Raw genomic sequence first — 17,149 nt, 5'->3', positions numbered from 1 at the left:
TAGTGGTAGTTGGAGGAAATCAACCCGTAAAAATATGTATGTGACATTGTACAAGAAATACATGTATCACTACAGCACAGAATCTCCTCTTAAATTTCCATGACTTTCGTATCTCACAAACAAAAATAAATGATGCATGCTGGCTTCAATCACTGTGCACAGATGCGGGGAAAATCATTGAAAAAATAAAAGAGCTCAACAGGTTGAGGGGCCAACACACCCACGCTTAATCTTTCGATTTATTTGCATTGCCTGATGGAGCAAACTTGAGTTTTTAAAACGTAAATACAAACCACCTGCATGCAATATTCTGCCTAAAGTCAACCAGTATACAACACGAGACACTTGCATGCTGGAATGCTTTGTTGTCAATCTTTGAATCGTAGAAATTGGGTACACTACACTCAAGACTATTTTTTTTTTTTTGGGGGGGGGGGGGGGGGGGGAAAGATCAGATGGACTGAACTTTGCACACGTTTGATCTCTTTGAATGTTTTGAATTTGCTTAATACCCGTAACCCATTCAATTTGTAGATGCCATCATTCCAATGGTCCATTCAGGCATAAATGCAGTGTGCATCTTTCAATACATGTTTCAGAGTCACTGCTGGTCAATATCCCCGACAGGTAAAAATACAAAAGAACAAACAAACAAACTAAAAATGTCATTCTAGTGACTGCTATGCCTCCACTACAGCGCATTTTTCTCACATGAGGTCTACAGAACAGCTTGCCAATGAGCGTGTTTCTGTTGGACACCTCACATCACCGCTAATTTTTCATACGTTTGAAATTACTCAGTATATACACTTATTCAAATTGGTATATTTACTGACTACTGCAAAAGTGGATATTTTTTTGTGTCTAATTCATTGCGCTCAGGCGGGAAAGAAAAGTTTCGCGTGTCTTTAAGTCCGCGGAATCAGGACATCAACTACTGCAATACATGGCAAGCAAAAATATTTGCGGGCTTTTATTTTCGCTCTAGTGTCTGGTTGAACGAAATGCGCGAAAATTTCAACAATGTTTGTAAATGTCCACTTTTACAGTTATTTCAAAGATATGGAGAAAATAGAGTGATTTCAGCATTATTAGTGTAATGTAACCATTACAACCTGACCTTTGACCCTTGACCTCATGACCCAAACCCTGCAAGGAGAATCAATGCAAGGAAATACATGTATATGTATTAAGTTTCCTGAAGATACCTTGAGCCATTTCTGAGACATGGAGGACAAAAGAGAAATTATAGCTTTGACCTTTGACCCGGTTCCCTAAGCTCATTCTGGCAAGGCAGATTCATTTGCATTTTTACTTCTTCTCTTAACCTCACTCTGGCACGGCATACTCATTTGCATTCTCTCTTGTTCAGCCTAGTGCTGTAGTAGGTCTCCGCACTTGGCTAATTTTAACAAAGTCTCAGTCAGGTGTTTTAGCTAGCTGTGCTGGGGCTGTGCACAGTTGATATAGGCATAGGAATGCGGTAATTAAAGTGTTTTTCAGTTGCTAGGTTACTTGGCAGGGTAGGAGATAATTGGTTAAGTTTTTTGGGGTGTGTGCAGTCCTGTGTTTAGGAGAGAGTTGTGTGAGGGAAAATCGGTGCACTCCATATTGAACCTTTGAGTTGAGAGGTTGAGCTCTTCATCCTCACAGTGGTGTGACTGGATGTGTGTGGATTCTGGGTGTGAAAAAGCCTCGACTTGGATCCCCCCCCCAGCAAGAAATTGTCAGACTTGCAATTTCGGGACCTCCTTTTGGCTGCCACAGCACACCAAAGCACATCTCCAAACCCAAGACCACAGAGATTTCCTCATCCCGTTCCTCGTCTTACTACAAACTTAGCTGGGCTAAGTAAGCTCCATGTCTTCTTCGTAGACGCCGGCCATTGGCCAAGACTGTTAACTCCTCGAACTCCACGCTTTCGGCAAATTGGTCTCGAACGACCTCGCTCATCTCCGACAACGACCTCGTCATTGATTACGACTCACCGACGAACTCTATCACCACGATTTCTCACGCGTGATCTCCCCCATCGCGGAGCTGTACATTTCCGCCCCCATGTAAAGTCGGCATCATTTTATTGGTGCACCTTAGGGTTTTAGGTCAAGTTAACCAAAATATATTGTAAGATTTTTGAATACTGAAACTGTTGCAAAACCATAAAACCATCAAATTTATAATGAAAATACGGTTTATGTTGTAAACCAAAATAGTACATTTGACTGTGATTATTGTATTGATAGTATATGTTTTTGAATATTTGAGGGGAAAGGTGTATTATATTAAAAGGCAAGTCAATTGACTGTTCGAAACTAATCCAAAGTTTGACTGGTTTGATTCTTCGAAGTTGTGCCCGTTTTTTGTACTTAAGTTCACAATTGACAGGGTTTTTTTTTGCGATATTGAACAAACTTCACTAAATTGTTTAGTCGATATTCAATTGGCAACAATCTAGTGACACAAAGATATGGAGAAAATAGAGTGATTTCAGCATTATTAGTGTAATTTAACCATTACAACCTGACCTTTGACCCTTGACCTCATGACCCAAACCCTGCAAGGAGAATCAATGCAAGGAAATACATGTATATGTATTAAGTTTCCTGAAGATACCTTGAGCCATTTCTGAGACATGGAGGACAAAAGAGAAATTATAGCTTTGACCTTTGACCTCATGACCCAAACCCTCCCAGCAGAATCAATGCCATGAAATACATGTATTAAGTTTCATGAAGATACCTTGAGCCATTTCTGAGACATGGAGGACAAAAGTAAAATTTTAGCAGTATAACCTGACCTTTCATCCTTGACCTCATGACAGAAACCTTCCCAGGAGAATCAATGCTAGGAAATACATGTATATATATATGCAAAGTTTCATTAAGTTACTTTGAGCCATTTCCGACACATGGACTTAAGTGAAGTTTTAGCATTCTAACTTTGACCTTTGACACCAGTGCTCAAAGCTTTCACTCAAGAATTTTCATTTGGTGATACATGTGTACAGTTTCTAGACATAACCTTCTTGCATTATAGAGGTATAGGGGGATAAAGTGAAATTTTACAATTCCCCCTCGACATACGGCCACTGAACATGGGCATGCACACCTACAAGTTAATAGCTGCAGCTTCATCCACTCATACATGCATATGCCAAATTTCCTTTGGATACCTCTAACGGTTGTTACATTTAACACGCTGTGCACAAAACTGATTATGGACGGACAGACAAACAACTCAAAAACATAAGACTAACATATGGCTTCCGGAGACACTCCTGGCAGAGGCATGAAAATACCATCCCATAAACAGGCAGAAAACATTCATGAAAGGAGAACATGCTGGTCACTGAAACATGGGCCACATGACTTCAACACAACTCATTATGATAGTAGAGACAGCACAATCTCATTGGCAGATGTGCCACCAACGTGCCTCAAGATAGGGCTGCCTCTCTAAAACCCCATCATGATGGCTAAAAAACTTCCAAACTCTGAGTTTTCAATAACCACTAGCCTATCTGCCTGTGATAAAAAGACAGAGGAAAAAGAAAGAGAATGGTATATTGGTTAAAGTAATACTCTCTGGGGGATCTCTTAACACCTGAAAAGTCCTTGTTGATGGAGTCCACACTTGCCTGATGCTACATCTCATTTTGATGCTACATCTCAAGTCCATGGTCTCACATATCAATCTCCTGCTCCTCTTCTTCAAGCCTCCTCTTCCTTGTTCTTCACTCTTCTCTTGTTTGGCCATCATCATCATCATCATCATCCTCCTGCTCTTTCTCTTCCTCCCTTTCACACACGTCCTGCTGAGTTTTTCCATTCTTTTTTTGTTCTTCATTTGCTTATCTTTCACTCCTTCCTCCAAAGTGCTTGTTCTTTCTATGTCTCCTTTTGCATGTCCTCCTCTGCCTCCTCCTCCTGTTGCCTTATCCTCCTCCTTCTCCTTCTGTTATTTCATCCTCCTTCCATTATTTCATCTTCCTTCCATCTTCCCTTTTCCTCTTCCAACTGCTTGTTCCTCCTCCATCTCCTCTGTGTGTCTCTCCTCTGCCTTCTCCTTCCATTATTTCATCTTTCATCTTCCATCTTTCCTTTTCCTCCTCCTCCTCCTCCTCCAACTGCTTGTTCTTCCTCCATCTCCTCTTGCATATCTCTCCTCTTGCATATCTCTCCTCCCCTTCTCTCCTCCTCCTCTTTCCATTACTTCATCCTCCTTCCAATCTTCCCTCTTCCTCCTCCTCATCCTCCTCCACCTGCCATTTCACATCATCGTCCTCTTCTTCCAGTGTCCACCATCATCACCTGCCGTAGGATGAGGGGGATCGGAAGCCGGGGGAGACACACGCGATGCCAGTCGGGGTGAGGCCAAGGGGGAGGTCACGCTCCACTGACTCGTACTGCATGAACTCATCCTCCTCTTCTTCCACACCACCATCCTACATGTGACAGAGAGAAACATGATATATTGTACAGTATGTCCTAAAAAAATTACAATCGGATCTTCGCACTGCTAACTTCCAATATGATTTAACCGTCTACATGCTACTTCAGGGTCCTAAAATATAACATGTTAGCTATATCATGCAGAAAACCCCATTCGATTTGGCTGAGTGGTCACAGAGATATGTGGATCATTGTAATGCATGTCATCTTCATAATAGGCACTTGGATGCTCTTGGAACTGCAAAGTGTGTGAAAACAATGGACAGAACTTGGAGGGAAGGGATTCCTAACATGCTCTACAAAACTCCTCATTTCTCTTTGACTACTGAAGCAAATCAGATGGGGTTTCCTGTAAGATGTGGGTAATAAGTTATAGTTTGATATCCTGAAATTGTATTTAGATTGATTCACTATTTTTAGAGTTATCATTGTGGAAGGTCCCGTTGTAATTTCTTTGAGGACATACAGTATATTATATGCCATATATTTCATGCTTTTTAAATTTCGTAAGTTGGGTGCTATTTCCCAAATTTCACAACGGACTAAAACATTGACTATGATCTCGACATGAATGTAACATGAAATCTTTGAAGGCTTCCGTGGCGGTAGAACATTGGGTGGTAAAAGGCTTAACGGTGCACCGCGTATTCTTTCTTGGGCATGAATGTGGCCCTGATAATGAATACATGAGTTTATGAATTCAAATGAATGAATGAATGAATGAATGAATCTGTTTCTTTTCTTTTTATGAATGGCAGTGGCATCAGTTTGAAGTTAAGAGAGCACAGTTGAGTGAATATTCATGAAACAGCCTCCAGCACCAACAGCTTATAAACTGCACTACTAAGCAACCGGCTGATATGGGTTCACTGATGACAGATTTGCGTTTGCACGGCAGGTATTTGCAGAACAGTCACGACTGACCGCGACCTTGAGTCTTTCCTAGGACCTGGGTGTCCTCAATTGTCCTTGGACTTGACTCACTCAGTTGAAACCATCTTTTGCCTATTTCCGGGTGGTTTCACTAGAAAAATCGCTAAACTTTCAACCATGATTGCACAAGCTACTAGTTCACAATGGAAGAAGCTACCATGTGTGCAGAAATGCATCCTCAGCTCACAGATACTACACTCATACTATCTAAAAGTCTATCCAGCTTTTCTTGTTGTTTTTTTTTTTATCGGTGTGACTTTATATCCCATAACTCTACTCCAACACAGCCCCTACTTTTCTGACACCTGACAAATACTACACAGATCAGGCTGAGCACACTCAACTGTTCTCTGCACACTAACTTCTATCACTACTGGACATTTTAGCTCAAGAAATGGCTTGAAATGACAGCTTTTGGCAAGAACACAGTGATCTCTGCCACTGGTCTTTGACCTTTTGCTACCATCATTCCATGCTGATATCAGCCTCATTATTCCTATCTCTCTTACCAAATCATACTATTACTGTATGTTCCTGGATTAAGTTACAGCTAAAATATTGCATTGTGACCTTTGACCTTCACAAATATTGCCCCCAAATCAAATCAGTACATGTATGCCTCTGCCAAGAAGCAAGAAAATTCATGTAGTTTTTCTTTTTTCCTCAATCACAACAAGATTCTGATATAGAAAGGATATAGAGATGGACAACCCGAAAACACAATGCCTCCAAAATGCTTCCGGCTCCCCCACAAGGGCAAGGGCATGGGCATAAAGTTGTGAACTTGAATCTCATACAAAGACCATAAGAAATATGAGGCGTTCTATCATCTTTCATTTAAATGCTCTCCAGTCTGAAGAGGCACTTTTGGTGTACACTTACACCACTCCAAAGCTGCAGTGCTAATTCTGCTGGCATCGTTCAATATAATGCTTGGCCACACTCTCCCTTGATTTCACAACTTGACTTGTGTGTAGCTATTAAGAATCACACAGATTCTGTGCTCAAAAGCGGTCAGGGCCATAACCCTTGATGCCGCTGGTTTGCTCTATTGTTTTAACGAGTTATAATCCTCCCATTTTATCACTGGAAAAAAGGATGATAGCAAGAATTGTTTCTGCCCACGCCCATCCTCCAGAATTTTGTTTCAGCTGCCTTGCAACATTTGTTGTTTTCGCAATCATCTTTGATGTCTTTTTCATTTTGTGATGTTTTCTTACATTTTGTGGGGTCAGACGTACGGTTCGAGTGTCAGATCAAAATATCCAATCACTTTTCTGTTAAACCATGCGTGTCAGACATCTGCTTGTCTGTTATCTTGTTGCAAGGCAAGGCATATTTCCCTAAATCAATAAGTCCTACCATTTTATTGATTATTTACATTTTCAATAATATCAATGACTCATACTGTATTTGGCTGGTATCAAAAGCACAGTAATATACTGCATTTATAATAGATATGCATTATATAGCACAGAATACATAATTGAACATTAAATACATAAATGACATTTACACAGTAAGAGTATAAACAACAACAACAACAAAACCTGATATCTACACTTACTGCAAAATCAAAAGCTGTCTTTATCACAATGTCTTTATGTCTTCAAACACATAATATCACAACACATCAGGACTTTGCAGCATCATAAAAGTTGAGATCAGACAGAAGTCAGAAAAAAATTAAAGCAAGTCTCTAAATATTTGATTCCGATTGGCCGATTACGTGACTCAAGTTTGATCACATCTTTTTATGCAGCAAGGCCTAGCTTTCACAAGCAATAGCACAAGTTCTCACATATACTCAGACATCCAATCCACATAACAGCATCTGTGCATAGTACGTACCGTCTGGGTGACGTCTTGAGCGTCCTGTGTAAAGCCTTCCCAGTGTCGGTACAGCTTCTCAATGGCTTCTCCAGACCTTAAAGATCCACCACACATTGGGGGAAATTAAAAAACAAACAGGGAAATAATGTCAAAATCCCTCACCTTGAGGTACATGTTGCCTCTTTTCTTCTCCTTTCATTCACTTTTATGATCTGCCTTTAGTTATTGAACATTCTAAAACTAGAAATGTCGCTATAGTGACTGGTTATACCCCCGCCAAACAACATTTCATAAGCTTTGCTCAAAACAACATTTTATAAGCTTTGGTCAAAAAACTGAAGAAGTAGTTAAATCCGCAAGATCTTTCCTTGATCTTCTGCCATTAATATGCCGTTACCACGGCAACATACTTTTGGGTACTGTCAAAAAATACGTCTTGCACATCTACAACCCAAGGCACACATCTGTGCCAAGTTTTATGGGAATCGGTTGAAAACTGAGGAAGTAGTTCGCGACGCAAGATTTGCAACGGACCGACCGCCCGACCGCCCGACCGCCCGCTGATTCCTATATACCCCCTTCAAACTTCGTTTGGCAGGGGTATAATGATAAAAGACATTAAAAGGAATCTCCACAGAAGGTATGTTAAAAATGAAAAAGTGTCATCGTACCTGTCCCATATATAAGGTATTTTCTACGACAGTTGTTTCAATCTGCCATAGGGTTGACATTTAATTCCTTCGCTTACCTTTTGTCGTTCAGACAATAAGTCTACGTTGCATGCAAATTTACCTTAACATTAACACCTCATGTATGCGCTCATTCACCCGCAACAGAGTGCAACATTCCACGCATGACGCCATCAAAGCTGAGTGCCCCGTGCATGACTTTCTGGCAAATTGGCAAACGACAATTGTTTCTGCTTTTTGAGCACGGCGTATTGTGTCATAAATGTACATGCGACTGACTTCATTGTTGACACTGTCCTGCTTAATGATTTTTATTTGTCGCTTAACCCTCTAAGTGTCAGGGACTTTGGACAGTGTGTAAAACACTATGGAGTTTTCTGTGCCAATCAGCACTCAATGTACACAACGGGTTAAGATTTATTGTCAGAATACAAACAAAGTTGCACATTCCTCAGAGCATTTGATACATCCACTTCATGGACTGATGCAAAAAATTTGTCTTGCTAAAGCTGTAGAGTCGCAAATTTGCCCCAAAGTGGACGACTGGTCTGAAAAAGCGTCACGGATGTGTGCTCACCTTGGCAGCATGTAGGGGTCGAAGGGAAAGAAAGAGTCCAGCGGGTTGCTACTGGTTACAGCAGGAGCGGACCCCGAATCGTTCAGGCCCAACACAGGGAGCATGGACCGTGAATTGTGCTCCATCACAGTGTAGCAATAGGCAACTTGGAACTTTCTGAAGATGAGGAAGATATGAAAGACACAAGAAGAAATATTACGATCTGGTATTGATAAGCAGAGAGGGAACACAAGTTGAAGATAAAAGACACTTTTCCTCTTCTCCTTGATTAAGGAAAAGAAAAACTCCAGATCAGTAAGAAGAAGAAAAAGTCATTCTAGCAAAGCATAAGCCACGGCATATGGGGGTGCTTGATATATTAGAATTCACAGAGCAGTAAACCAAGTACCAACTGTCTTTGAAAGCAAATGAATAAATAAAAACAATATCTGTCTGAAAACAGTGTTAAGCCTTCAAGACTAGGGTAATCTTGCTCCTGAAATTATATCGTCCTTTGCCCATTAGATTGGCTACTCTGAAATTTACTGCAAAGCATGAAAAAGCAACAGCAACTCCTAGAATGTGTTGCCAATTGAAGAATCACACACAGATTTAGCAATAAAAAGGCTTTTGAAAAATTGTGCAACCAAAGCAACCAATTACATATGAACAACAAGTGACTAAAAAGAAAGACTTTCTTTTCTTTACCTTATAAAACAATAACAGCAAAAACCTAGAAATAAAAGATACCACCAAACTACATAAATGTGCAAAAGAAATTGGGCTTCTGCCAACCTCCAGCATTTTGTGGGCAAGCTTTCGTCCTCTCCTGTGGACATGCTTACATAATGTGGATACCAAGCATTGACCACAGACAAAGGCAAAGAGCAAAGGACAGATTATAAGAAGAACAAAGACCCACAAAAGGATAAAACAAAACCCAACATCTGGGTTGTTTTTTACTTCTGTCGACAGTTTAGCCTCTTGCTTGAAAGAAACATTCCCGACGAGGCTATTAGTGTAGCCTTCATGAGTCTAATTAACGCACACTTACAAAAGCAGGTTGGTTAATCCAACAAAAACAGTTGAAAGGCATTGCGAACAAGGTATTACATGCACAGACTGTTCCGACTGATCTATTGGGGAAACAGGCAGAACTCTCAATGATCAACTTAATCCTTGGAGGCATTATTTACCTTTTTCAGATGAAACAAAAACCCAGCTTTAGAGCTTCAGGGACACACACATACCCTAGAAAGAATACGGGGTACACCGTTAAGCCTTCTACCACCCAACGTTCTACCGCCACGGAAGCCTTCAAAGATTTTAGAGCTTCAAGATACATGTAGGTCCAAAATATGAGTTACAGATAGAAACAATCAATGTAAAAATTTTAATCAATTTAATCAATAGTAAGTATTGTTAAATATACCAAATGTGCACAATAGTAATAACAAAATTGTATCTAGAATAAACTGTCTATTGTTATGTTTATCTTTTTTTTTTATAGTGATATCTCCTAAATATTTTAGGCTGTATTCTATTTTTATATGGTAAGATGTTTTGTGAGACAACTGACCAACACATATACTTTTAATATAAATAACTCAAACATTTTTATATCACTGCTCCCAATGGTAAAAAGTACCGGTACCTTTACAAACTCTGTAATGAGGAGCAGACAAATTTGGTATCAAAAATTGAGCAAAACTCTAGAGAAAAAAGTAATTAAACTACAAGGCAAGATCTTTGAGCATCACAAAATAGTAATCACAGGCTATGTCAAAGGGGGTTCCAGTCTTTTTAGGGTTAAGGAGCACAACAGAGCCCTTACATTTAATGATTAATTCTTTTTAGCTTTAGCCAGACACACTCTAGACACAGGACGTAACACCTGAATGGCGACACAATAGCTTTGAAAGGAATTATTGGGCAAGAATGGTGAAAGAGTCTATCTAGATAATCAGGATTAATCCTTTCCTCAACAGGGACTAGGGTTAAAGGAATGGTACAGTATTGGTGGAGATGAGAATTGGGCAGTCAACTTTTGTGAGATACCAAGAAAACACTGATGAAAAAGTACAGGGCATACCTTTTAAAGAGGAATTCAAAGTTTATTTGATGAAAATCGGGTTTGGAATGACCGAAACATCTAAAAACAAAGTTAAACACAGCAATTGTAATAAAATGCTTTATTAGAATCGCTCTGTTTTGAATATCTCAGCCATTTCAAAACCAATTTTCATCAAATAAACGTTGATTTCCACATGGAATTACATGCTCTTTCATATTTCATAAGAGGTTTCTCATTTTCTCACCAAAAAAAGTTAGAAACCGGAAATTAGGTCTCAACCAAAACTATACGATCCCTTTAAGGCTTTTGTCAACTGCCAACTGCATTCGGTCTAGTGAGCGCAAAACCAAGCAGACGGCAACAGAGACATGGCACGACCATTTCTTGCTTTGAGAAAGTCCACAGGAGTGGATGAAAGTTTGCCCACAAACTTTGAAAGTGTACCAACACCCTGAGAATTATGTTTGCTATATTTGTAGAATATACTTGAGGTATGCCCTCTGCAAGATACATATATATATATATGTATATATATATATTTTTTTTTTTTTTTGGGGGGGGGGGTCTCTCCAATTTTTATCTACTGGAGTTAAATGTAAATTTTATATACAAAAACATAAATGACTTGAAATAGACTAGGTAATCACCTGATTCTTTCACTCAAACAATCACACTAGCGATATCTCATTCCAAATATGTCTAGAATGATAGTGATATGCAATGTGCATGTACTTTGAATGATACATGCACCTCGCTAAATGGTCGACATGAAATCTCTATATTACTTGTAAAAATGAACCTGTATAGCTACATTGTAGATCATGCATATAGTGTACATCAGTACCGACGCTCATGGAGCAGAACTGAAACACGTGGAGCACAAGTGCCAAATTATTATAGAGATACAGTCAAACCTGTCTATAGCGGCCACCCAAGGGAGACGGAAAAAGTGGCCGTTATAGACAGGTGGCCGCTATAGACAGGTAATCCAACTTTGTGTGCATTGCTTACATGTACATGTATCATCGGTGTATCCTTACATGTTCATGTATGTGTGTACGTATGCACACACTGTGTGTTTCGTGCATTCAACCATGCCGGTGTATATGAAATTGTTACACAGTAGTATGTGTATTGTCGTGAAGAAAGCTTAACACCAGTGCATTATTATGACTGAATGCGGGATGAATGCAGCGGTGGCGGTCACTGAACGTTGCCTGCACGGCTACAAAACAGAACAAGAGACCCGCGGGTCTAGCGCTCACCTGAGTATCGCAAGTTCACCTTTCACGCAGTTACTAATCTAAATTATTCACAGCTCTACCAAAATTTGACGAGGCATTCTCAAGTGGAAGATGAAAATGTACAATAAGGGCCCAATTTTTTCAAGATTCCTTAATTTGGGGGAATTGGGGCCCCCTGGGGCCCTCTGGGTGGGGCATGGTGCCCAGTTTGATAAATTTAGATCCTGACCACCTAGGGATGCTACCTGCCAAGTTTGACAAAAATCCATCATGAGGTTTTCAGGAAGAAGATGAAAATGTACAATTCAGGCCCCCATTTGGACCCTTCCAACCACCCCCCCCCCCCTACCCCCAAGAGGGGCACCCCTGGATCTCCTATGAACAAACTTAAAACTACAGTCATTAATGTACTCACTCATAGTATTATCTCAGCTCTATAACTTCTGATTCTAGAGAAGATTTTTAAAGATTCCTTCATTTGGGGGGTTTGGGCCCCCGGGGGCCCCCTGGGCGGGGCATGGTGCCCATTTTAACAAATTGAGATCCTAACCCCCTAGGGATGCTACCTGCCAAGTTTGGTGAAAATGGGTCATGGAGTTCTCAAGAAGAAGATGAAAATGTACAATTTAGGCCCCATTAGAACCCTTCCCCACCCCCCTCCCCTGGGTCCCAAGGGGGGCACCCCTGATTCTGCCATGAACAAACTTGAAACTACAGTCATCAATGTGCTAACTCATAGTATTAACCTAGCTCTATCACTTCTGGTTCTAGAGAAGAAGATTTTTGCGGATTCCTTAATTTTGGGGGGGGGGGGGTTTGGGCCCCCTGGGGGCCCCCTGGGTGGGTCATGGTGCCCATTTTAACAAATGGAGTTCCTAACCCCCTAGGGATGCTACCTGCCAAGTTTGGTGAAAATGGGTCATGGAGTTCTCAAGAAGAAGATGAAAATGTACAATTTAGGCCCCATTAGAACCCTTCCCCACCCCCCTCCCCTGGGTCCCAAGGGGGGCACCCCTGATTCTGCCATGAACAAACTTGAAACTACAGTCATCAATGTACTAACTCATAGTATTAACTTAGCTCTATCACTTCTGGTTCTAGAGAAGAAGCTTTTTACAGATTCCTTAATTTTGGGGGGTTTGGGCCCCCCTGGGGGCCCCCTGGGTGGGGCATGGTGCCCATTTTAACAAATTGAGTTCCTAACCCCCTAGGGATGCTACCTGCCAAGTTTGATGAAAATCGGTCATGGGGTTTTCAAGAAGAAGATGAAAATGTAAAAAGTTTACGCACGACGGACGACGGACGACGGACGACGGACGATGGACGACGGACGACGGACGACGGACGACGGACGACGCACGACGCACGACGGACGCCGGACGAAGGGCGATCGCAATAGCTCACTTGAGCCTTTGGCTCAGGTGAGCTAAAAACACCCTGAATTATCGGCTCGGCTACGGCTCCATTGGGTTTTTTGCCGCTATACACAGGTTAAAATCTACCAAGGGAAACAAAATTTGTGGCCGCTGACCGCGTTAGACAGGTGGCCGCTATACACAGGGTCTTTAACAGGGCTTTTCTCTCGGGGGGATTTTTCAGTGGCCGCAATAGACAGGTGGCCGCTAAGGCAGGTTTGACTGTATATGATTTATTGAAATATGCATGCTTTCAGGGGCTAACACAGGTGAACTGTGGCTGATTATTGTGTATTCTTGCTGTACACAAATTTGATTTCTAGGGTGTTGGTACACTTTTAAGGTTGGTAGAAGCCTAAATTCTTTTGTGCATGATTCCCCCAAACTGAAGAAAGTTTCTGTATATGTTGTGTATGTGACTATGCATCACAAAACCAACAGAAAGTTGCACCCCTTGATTTTACATGAGGACTCAAAAAAGGTGAAATGGGTCAACCAAGTCAATCCTGAGTTTTTTGTGTTTTCTGAATGAGCTATTCTTCTACATTACCCCAAAGTTTTGAGATCATGAAATGAATTAGAAAGTGTGTTTTCAGCAGTTTTTCTACAACCCTTTTTTATGTAGAGTAATGTGATCAGGCATGTCTTACAGATCCCTTTTCATTTCTTGAAAATCCTTTGCACACGCTTCACTTTCAACTCTAATAACTTTTGAACGGATAACGATACTGCTTTGAAAGTTGACAGTAATCATGGATAGAATGTGTTGATAGAGCATACTTAATTTTCATTTAAACTGATAATCCCTTCATTGTTATTGCTCCACTGGTTTACATCTTTTCTTCTTTTTTTTTTTCTATTCATCGCACAGCCAGAATGGCTCGGCAAAGATTAAGTGCTTGAATAAACTCATCACTTTGGAGCCTCTTTTCGCAGTTCACACTTTTCCAGAGTATGTGCTTTCTTTCCGATATTTAGATAGGCTAGGAGAGTCCATTTGAATTGAGTTATACATCATTTCAAAGCTTATACTCCACTCTTTCAGAATTCGTCCTTGACTAAAAATCAATGTCTGCTGACTTTTTGTTGGTTTTTGTGATGCAGGGTCACACATGAAGAAATGCGGTTTCTAGGACCATGATGGATTTAAATGACCCTGTAGTTTTGGGAGACCATGTGATACCAAGCTGGCTCGACTTCAATTTATTCAGAAATCCCTGTAACAATCTGTGAACAGGTTTATCACTGATCCCCACATAAGTGCACATACAGAATCTCAACTGGAGTCCACCATTACAGATGAGCTTCTTTTTTTTTTCACCTCCGCCAAGGGGGGAGGTAATGTTTTCGTTACCGTTGGTTTGTTAGTTAGTTAGTTAGTTAGTTAGTTAATTAGTTTGTCCGTGTGCAAAATAACTAAAAAAGTAGTTAACGGATTGGGATGAAACTTGCAGGAAAGGTTGAGAATGACACAAGTAACAAATGATTAACTTTTGGTAGTGATCCGAAAATTTTGGGGGAATTTATGAAGGATTTGTTTATATTTTGGCAGGTAGGGTCAATGAACTTGGGAGTTCAGGCTGCGCGTATTTGAGGTTTGCATGTGCGCACTAAAGTGCGTGCTCTAGTTTCTGCTAGGGCGAGGCGCGCCGTGCAGCTGAGGGTTTATGACGTAACAAAGGCTTCTATAATGGGAAATCGGGCTACTTTCAGCACACTATAAACACTTTCAGCATGGTAGTTGGGCAGATATGTGAAAAAGATGCTCACATCCGGCGGAAAGTATGAAATTTTGCATATAGGGGTATTTTGAGGCGCTGATTTCAAAAATTGCCGGATCCAAGAGATCTGATCACGGGGTCGGCGGCCATTTTGAATTCCAATATGGCCGCCGTCAAAGATCCCTATCTTCAGTTCTGAATGACATTAGCCATTGGAATTTGATATATAAAAGCATGAAGATATGATGACTTCAATAACAGACTTATTTGACGTGTCTGACAAGCTGCACGGCAGCCAATTTGAATTTAATACATATTTGCCATGTTGGAGTGTTGAAAATCTCTATCTCGGGTTTGTAAATTAGGCTACCTGATTGAGCACGCGTTTGTAACTGATAGAGTGCGCGCTGATGTATTTACATTGTGACGTCAGTGAAAGGTGCATTATGCTTCCTTTTTGCTGCACTTTTTGACATGCCCGTGAATGTTAGTCGTGATGTTTGTCTTCGTAGCCACATTGGAATTCAAAATAGCAGGCATTGCATTTGTCAGACATATCACATCAGTTAATATTTTAACTCAGTATATTAAAATACTTGTTTACACCTAATTTCAGGGTCACTCACCACTTAGAAATCGAGATAGGGATTTTGAATATTTCGTCGAGGCGGCCATATTGGAATTCAAAATGGCGGCCATTCGATGTTTGTCAGACACTCCGAATCAATCTGTCATCAAATTCAATGTGTCAAAACGCTCATGTGTACCAAATTTTGGTACCACAGGTCATTCAGAACTGAAGATAGGGATCTTTGAATTTGTTTTGTGATGGCGGCCATATTGGAATTCAAAATGGCGGCCGACCCCGTGGTCAGATCTCTTGGATCCGGCAATATTTGAAATCAGCGCCCCAAAATACCCCTATATGCAAAATTTCATACTTTCCGCCGGATGTGAGCATTTCGACCAATTTTTGTTACATATCTGCCCTACTATGGTGCCTAAGTACGTATTGGTGGAAATCACTGATATCTCTATGGAAGAACAAGATCAGTGGTGAAAATGAGCTGCATGCTTGGCGGAGGTCTGCGCTCTCAGAGTGCTTCTCTAGTATTTTAATGCACCCAGTGGCAGCAAATGAGGATGAATTCAATCAAGCAAACCTTCTATCTGCAAGCTATATACTGCATGTCCCCCAAAAAAAATTACAACAGGACCCTTTGCGATGATAACTTTAAAAATAGTGAATCAATCCAAATAAAATTTCAGGGTATGAAACTACAACTTATTACCCACATCTTAAAATAAACCCCATCCAATTTGCTTCAGTGGTCAAAGAGAAATAGGAGCTTTGTAGAGCGTGTCATGAATCCCTTCCCTCCAAGTTCTGTCCATTGTGTTCACACATAAATGCAGTTCCAAGAGCATCCAAGTGCTAAACTTGGACGAATAAGACGCATGACATGCTTCAGAACGATTCACATTTCTCTGTGACCACTTGGTCAAATTGAATGGGCTTTTCTGCACAATATAGCTAAGATGTTATATTTTAAGACCTTAAAGTAGCATACAGACAGTTTAATCATATTGCTATCAATGCGAAAATCCGGTTGTAATTTTTTATTTATTTATTTTTATTTATTTATTTTTTTTTTTGGGGGGGGGGCACACTGTACAGTGCATCTTTAAGGAGGGTGTTATCGGAGCAAGAGAGGTATGGCTTTTGAATGCCACAGTAAATTTTAATGAGGGTATTCCTTCTGGGGGAGGGGGAGTGGGCTGGGGATAGGCCAGGCAAGCCGGTGAGGTGTGAGCAAGCAAAGCAAGAGGTAAAGTTAGGTGGGGCAGGGGGCACCTCCGGCCGCAAACTGACCACGCCTCTAGAGAGCCCCTGCAGGGTCAACCAAGAGTCCCCTACCTGGCGAGAGTCGCAAAGATGTTGACGATGGACGGGAGACAGACTCTGAGGGGGTTGAGACGGCAGGTCACGATCCTCTCCAGGTTCAGACCCATGACGTAGTGTAAGCCCTTGTTGTTCTCAAACAGCTGCTGGTGCCGATACACAAAGATGTAGAACACAGCCTGGGTTGAGGCAGAAAGTGAAGAGAGTGAGGTACACAGTTAGGTATATTGCCACTTGGTCTAAAATCAGATGGTCTACTTCCCAGTACATTGAACACCATTATGGCAACATTCATTTGGTCTACTATCAATTTCGTCTAATGCCCGTTTG

General features: G+C 41.0%; 1 protein-coding gene across 1 annotated transcript in view; it reads right to left on the bottom strand.

Moving 5' to 3' along the window:
* Window positions 1-4,204: 4,204 nt before the first annotated feature.
* The window catches only part of LOC139735431 (RNA polymerase I-specific transcription initiation factor RRN3-like), a 43,411-nt gene continuing 30,466 nt past the window's right edge, over window positions 4,205-17,149 (bottom strand). Inside the window, exons 12-15 of the mRNA XM_071646185.1 lie at window positions 16,835-16,998; window positions 8,484-8,639; window positions 7,257-7,311; window positions 4,205-4,444 (exon numbers count right to left, since the gene is read on the bottom strand). Coding sequence (XP_071502286.1) covers window positions 4,307-4,444; window positions 7,257-7,311; window positions 8,484-8,639; window positions 16,835-16,998 — 513 coding nt within the window. The 3' untranslated portion in view covers window positions 4,205-4,306. The remainder of the gene's footprint in view (window positions 4,445-7,256; window positions 7,312-8,483; window positions 8,640-16,834; window positions 16,999-17,149) is intronic.

The sequence above is a fragment of the Diadema antillarum genome, unplaced genomic scaffold (genome assembly GCF_040938485.1).
Source record: "Diadema antillarum isolate AM-2024a unplaced genomic scaffold, OU_Dant_1.0 seq00000578_RagTag, whole genome shotgun sequence".
In the NCBI taxonomy this organism is placed as follows: Eukaryota; Metazoa; Echinodermata; class Echinoidea; order Diadematoida; family Diadematidae; genus Diadema; species Diadema antillarum.
Note: the sequence above shows the minus strand (reverse complement) of the source record. Positions and strands in the feature narration are given on the sequence as shown.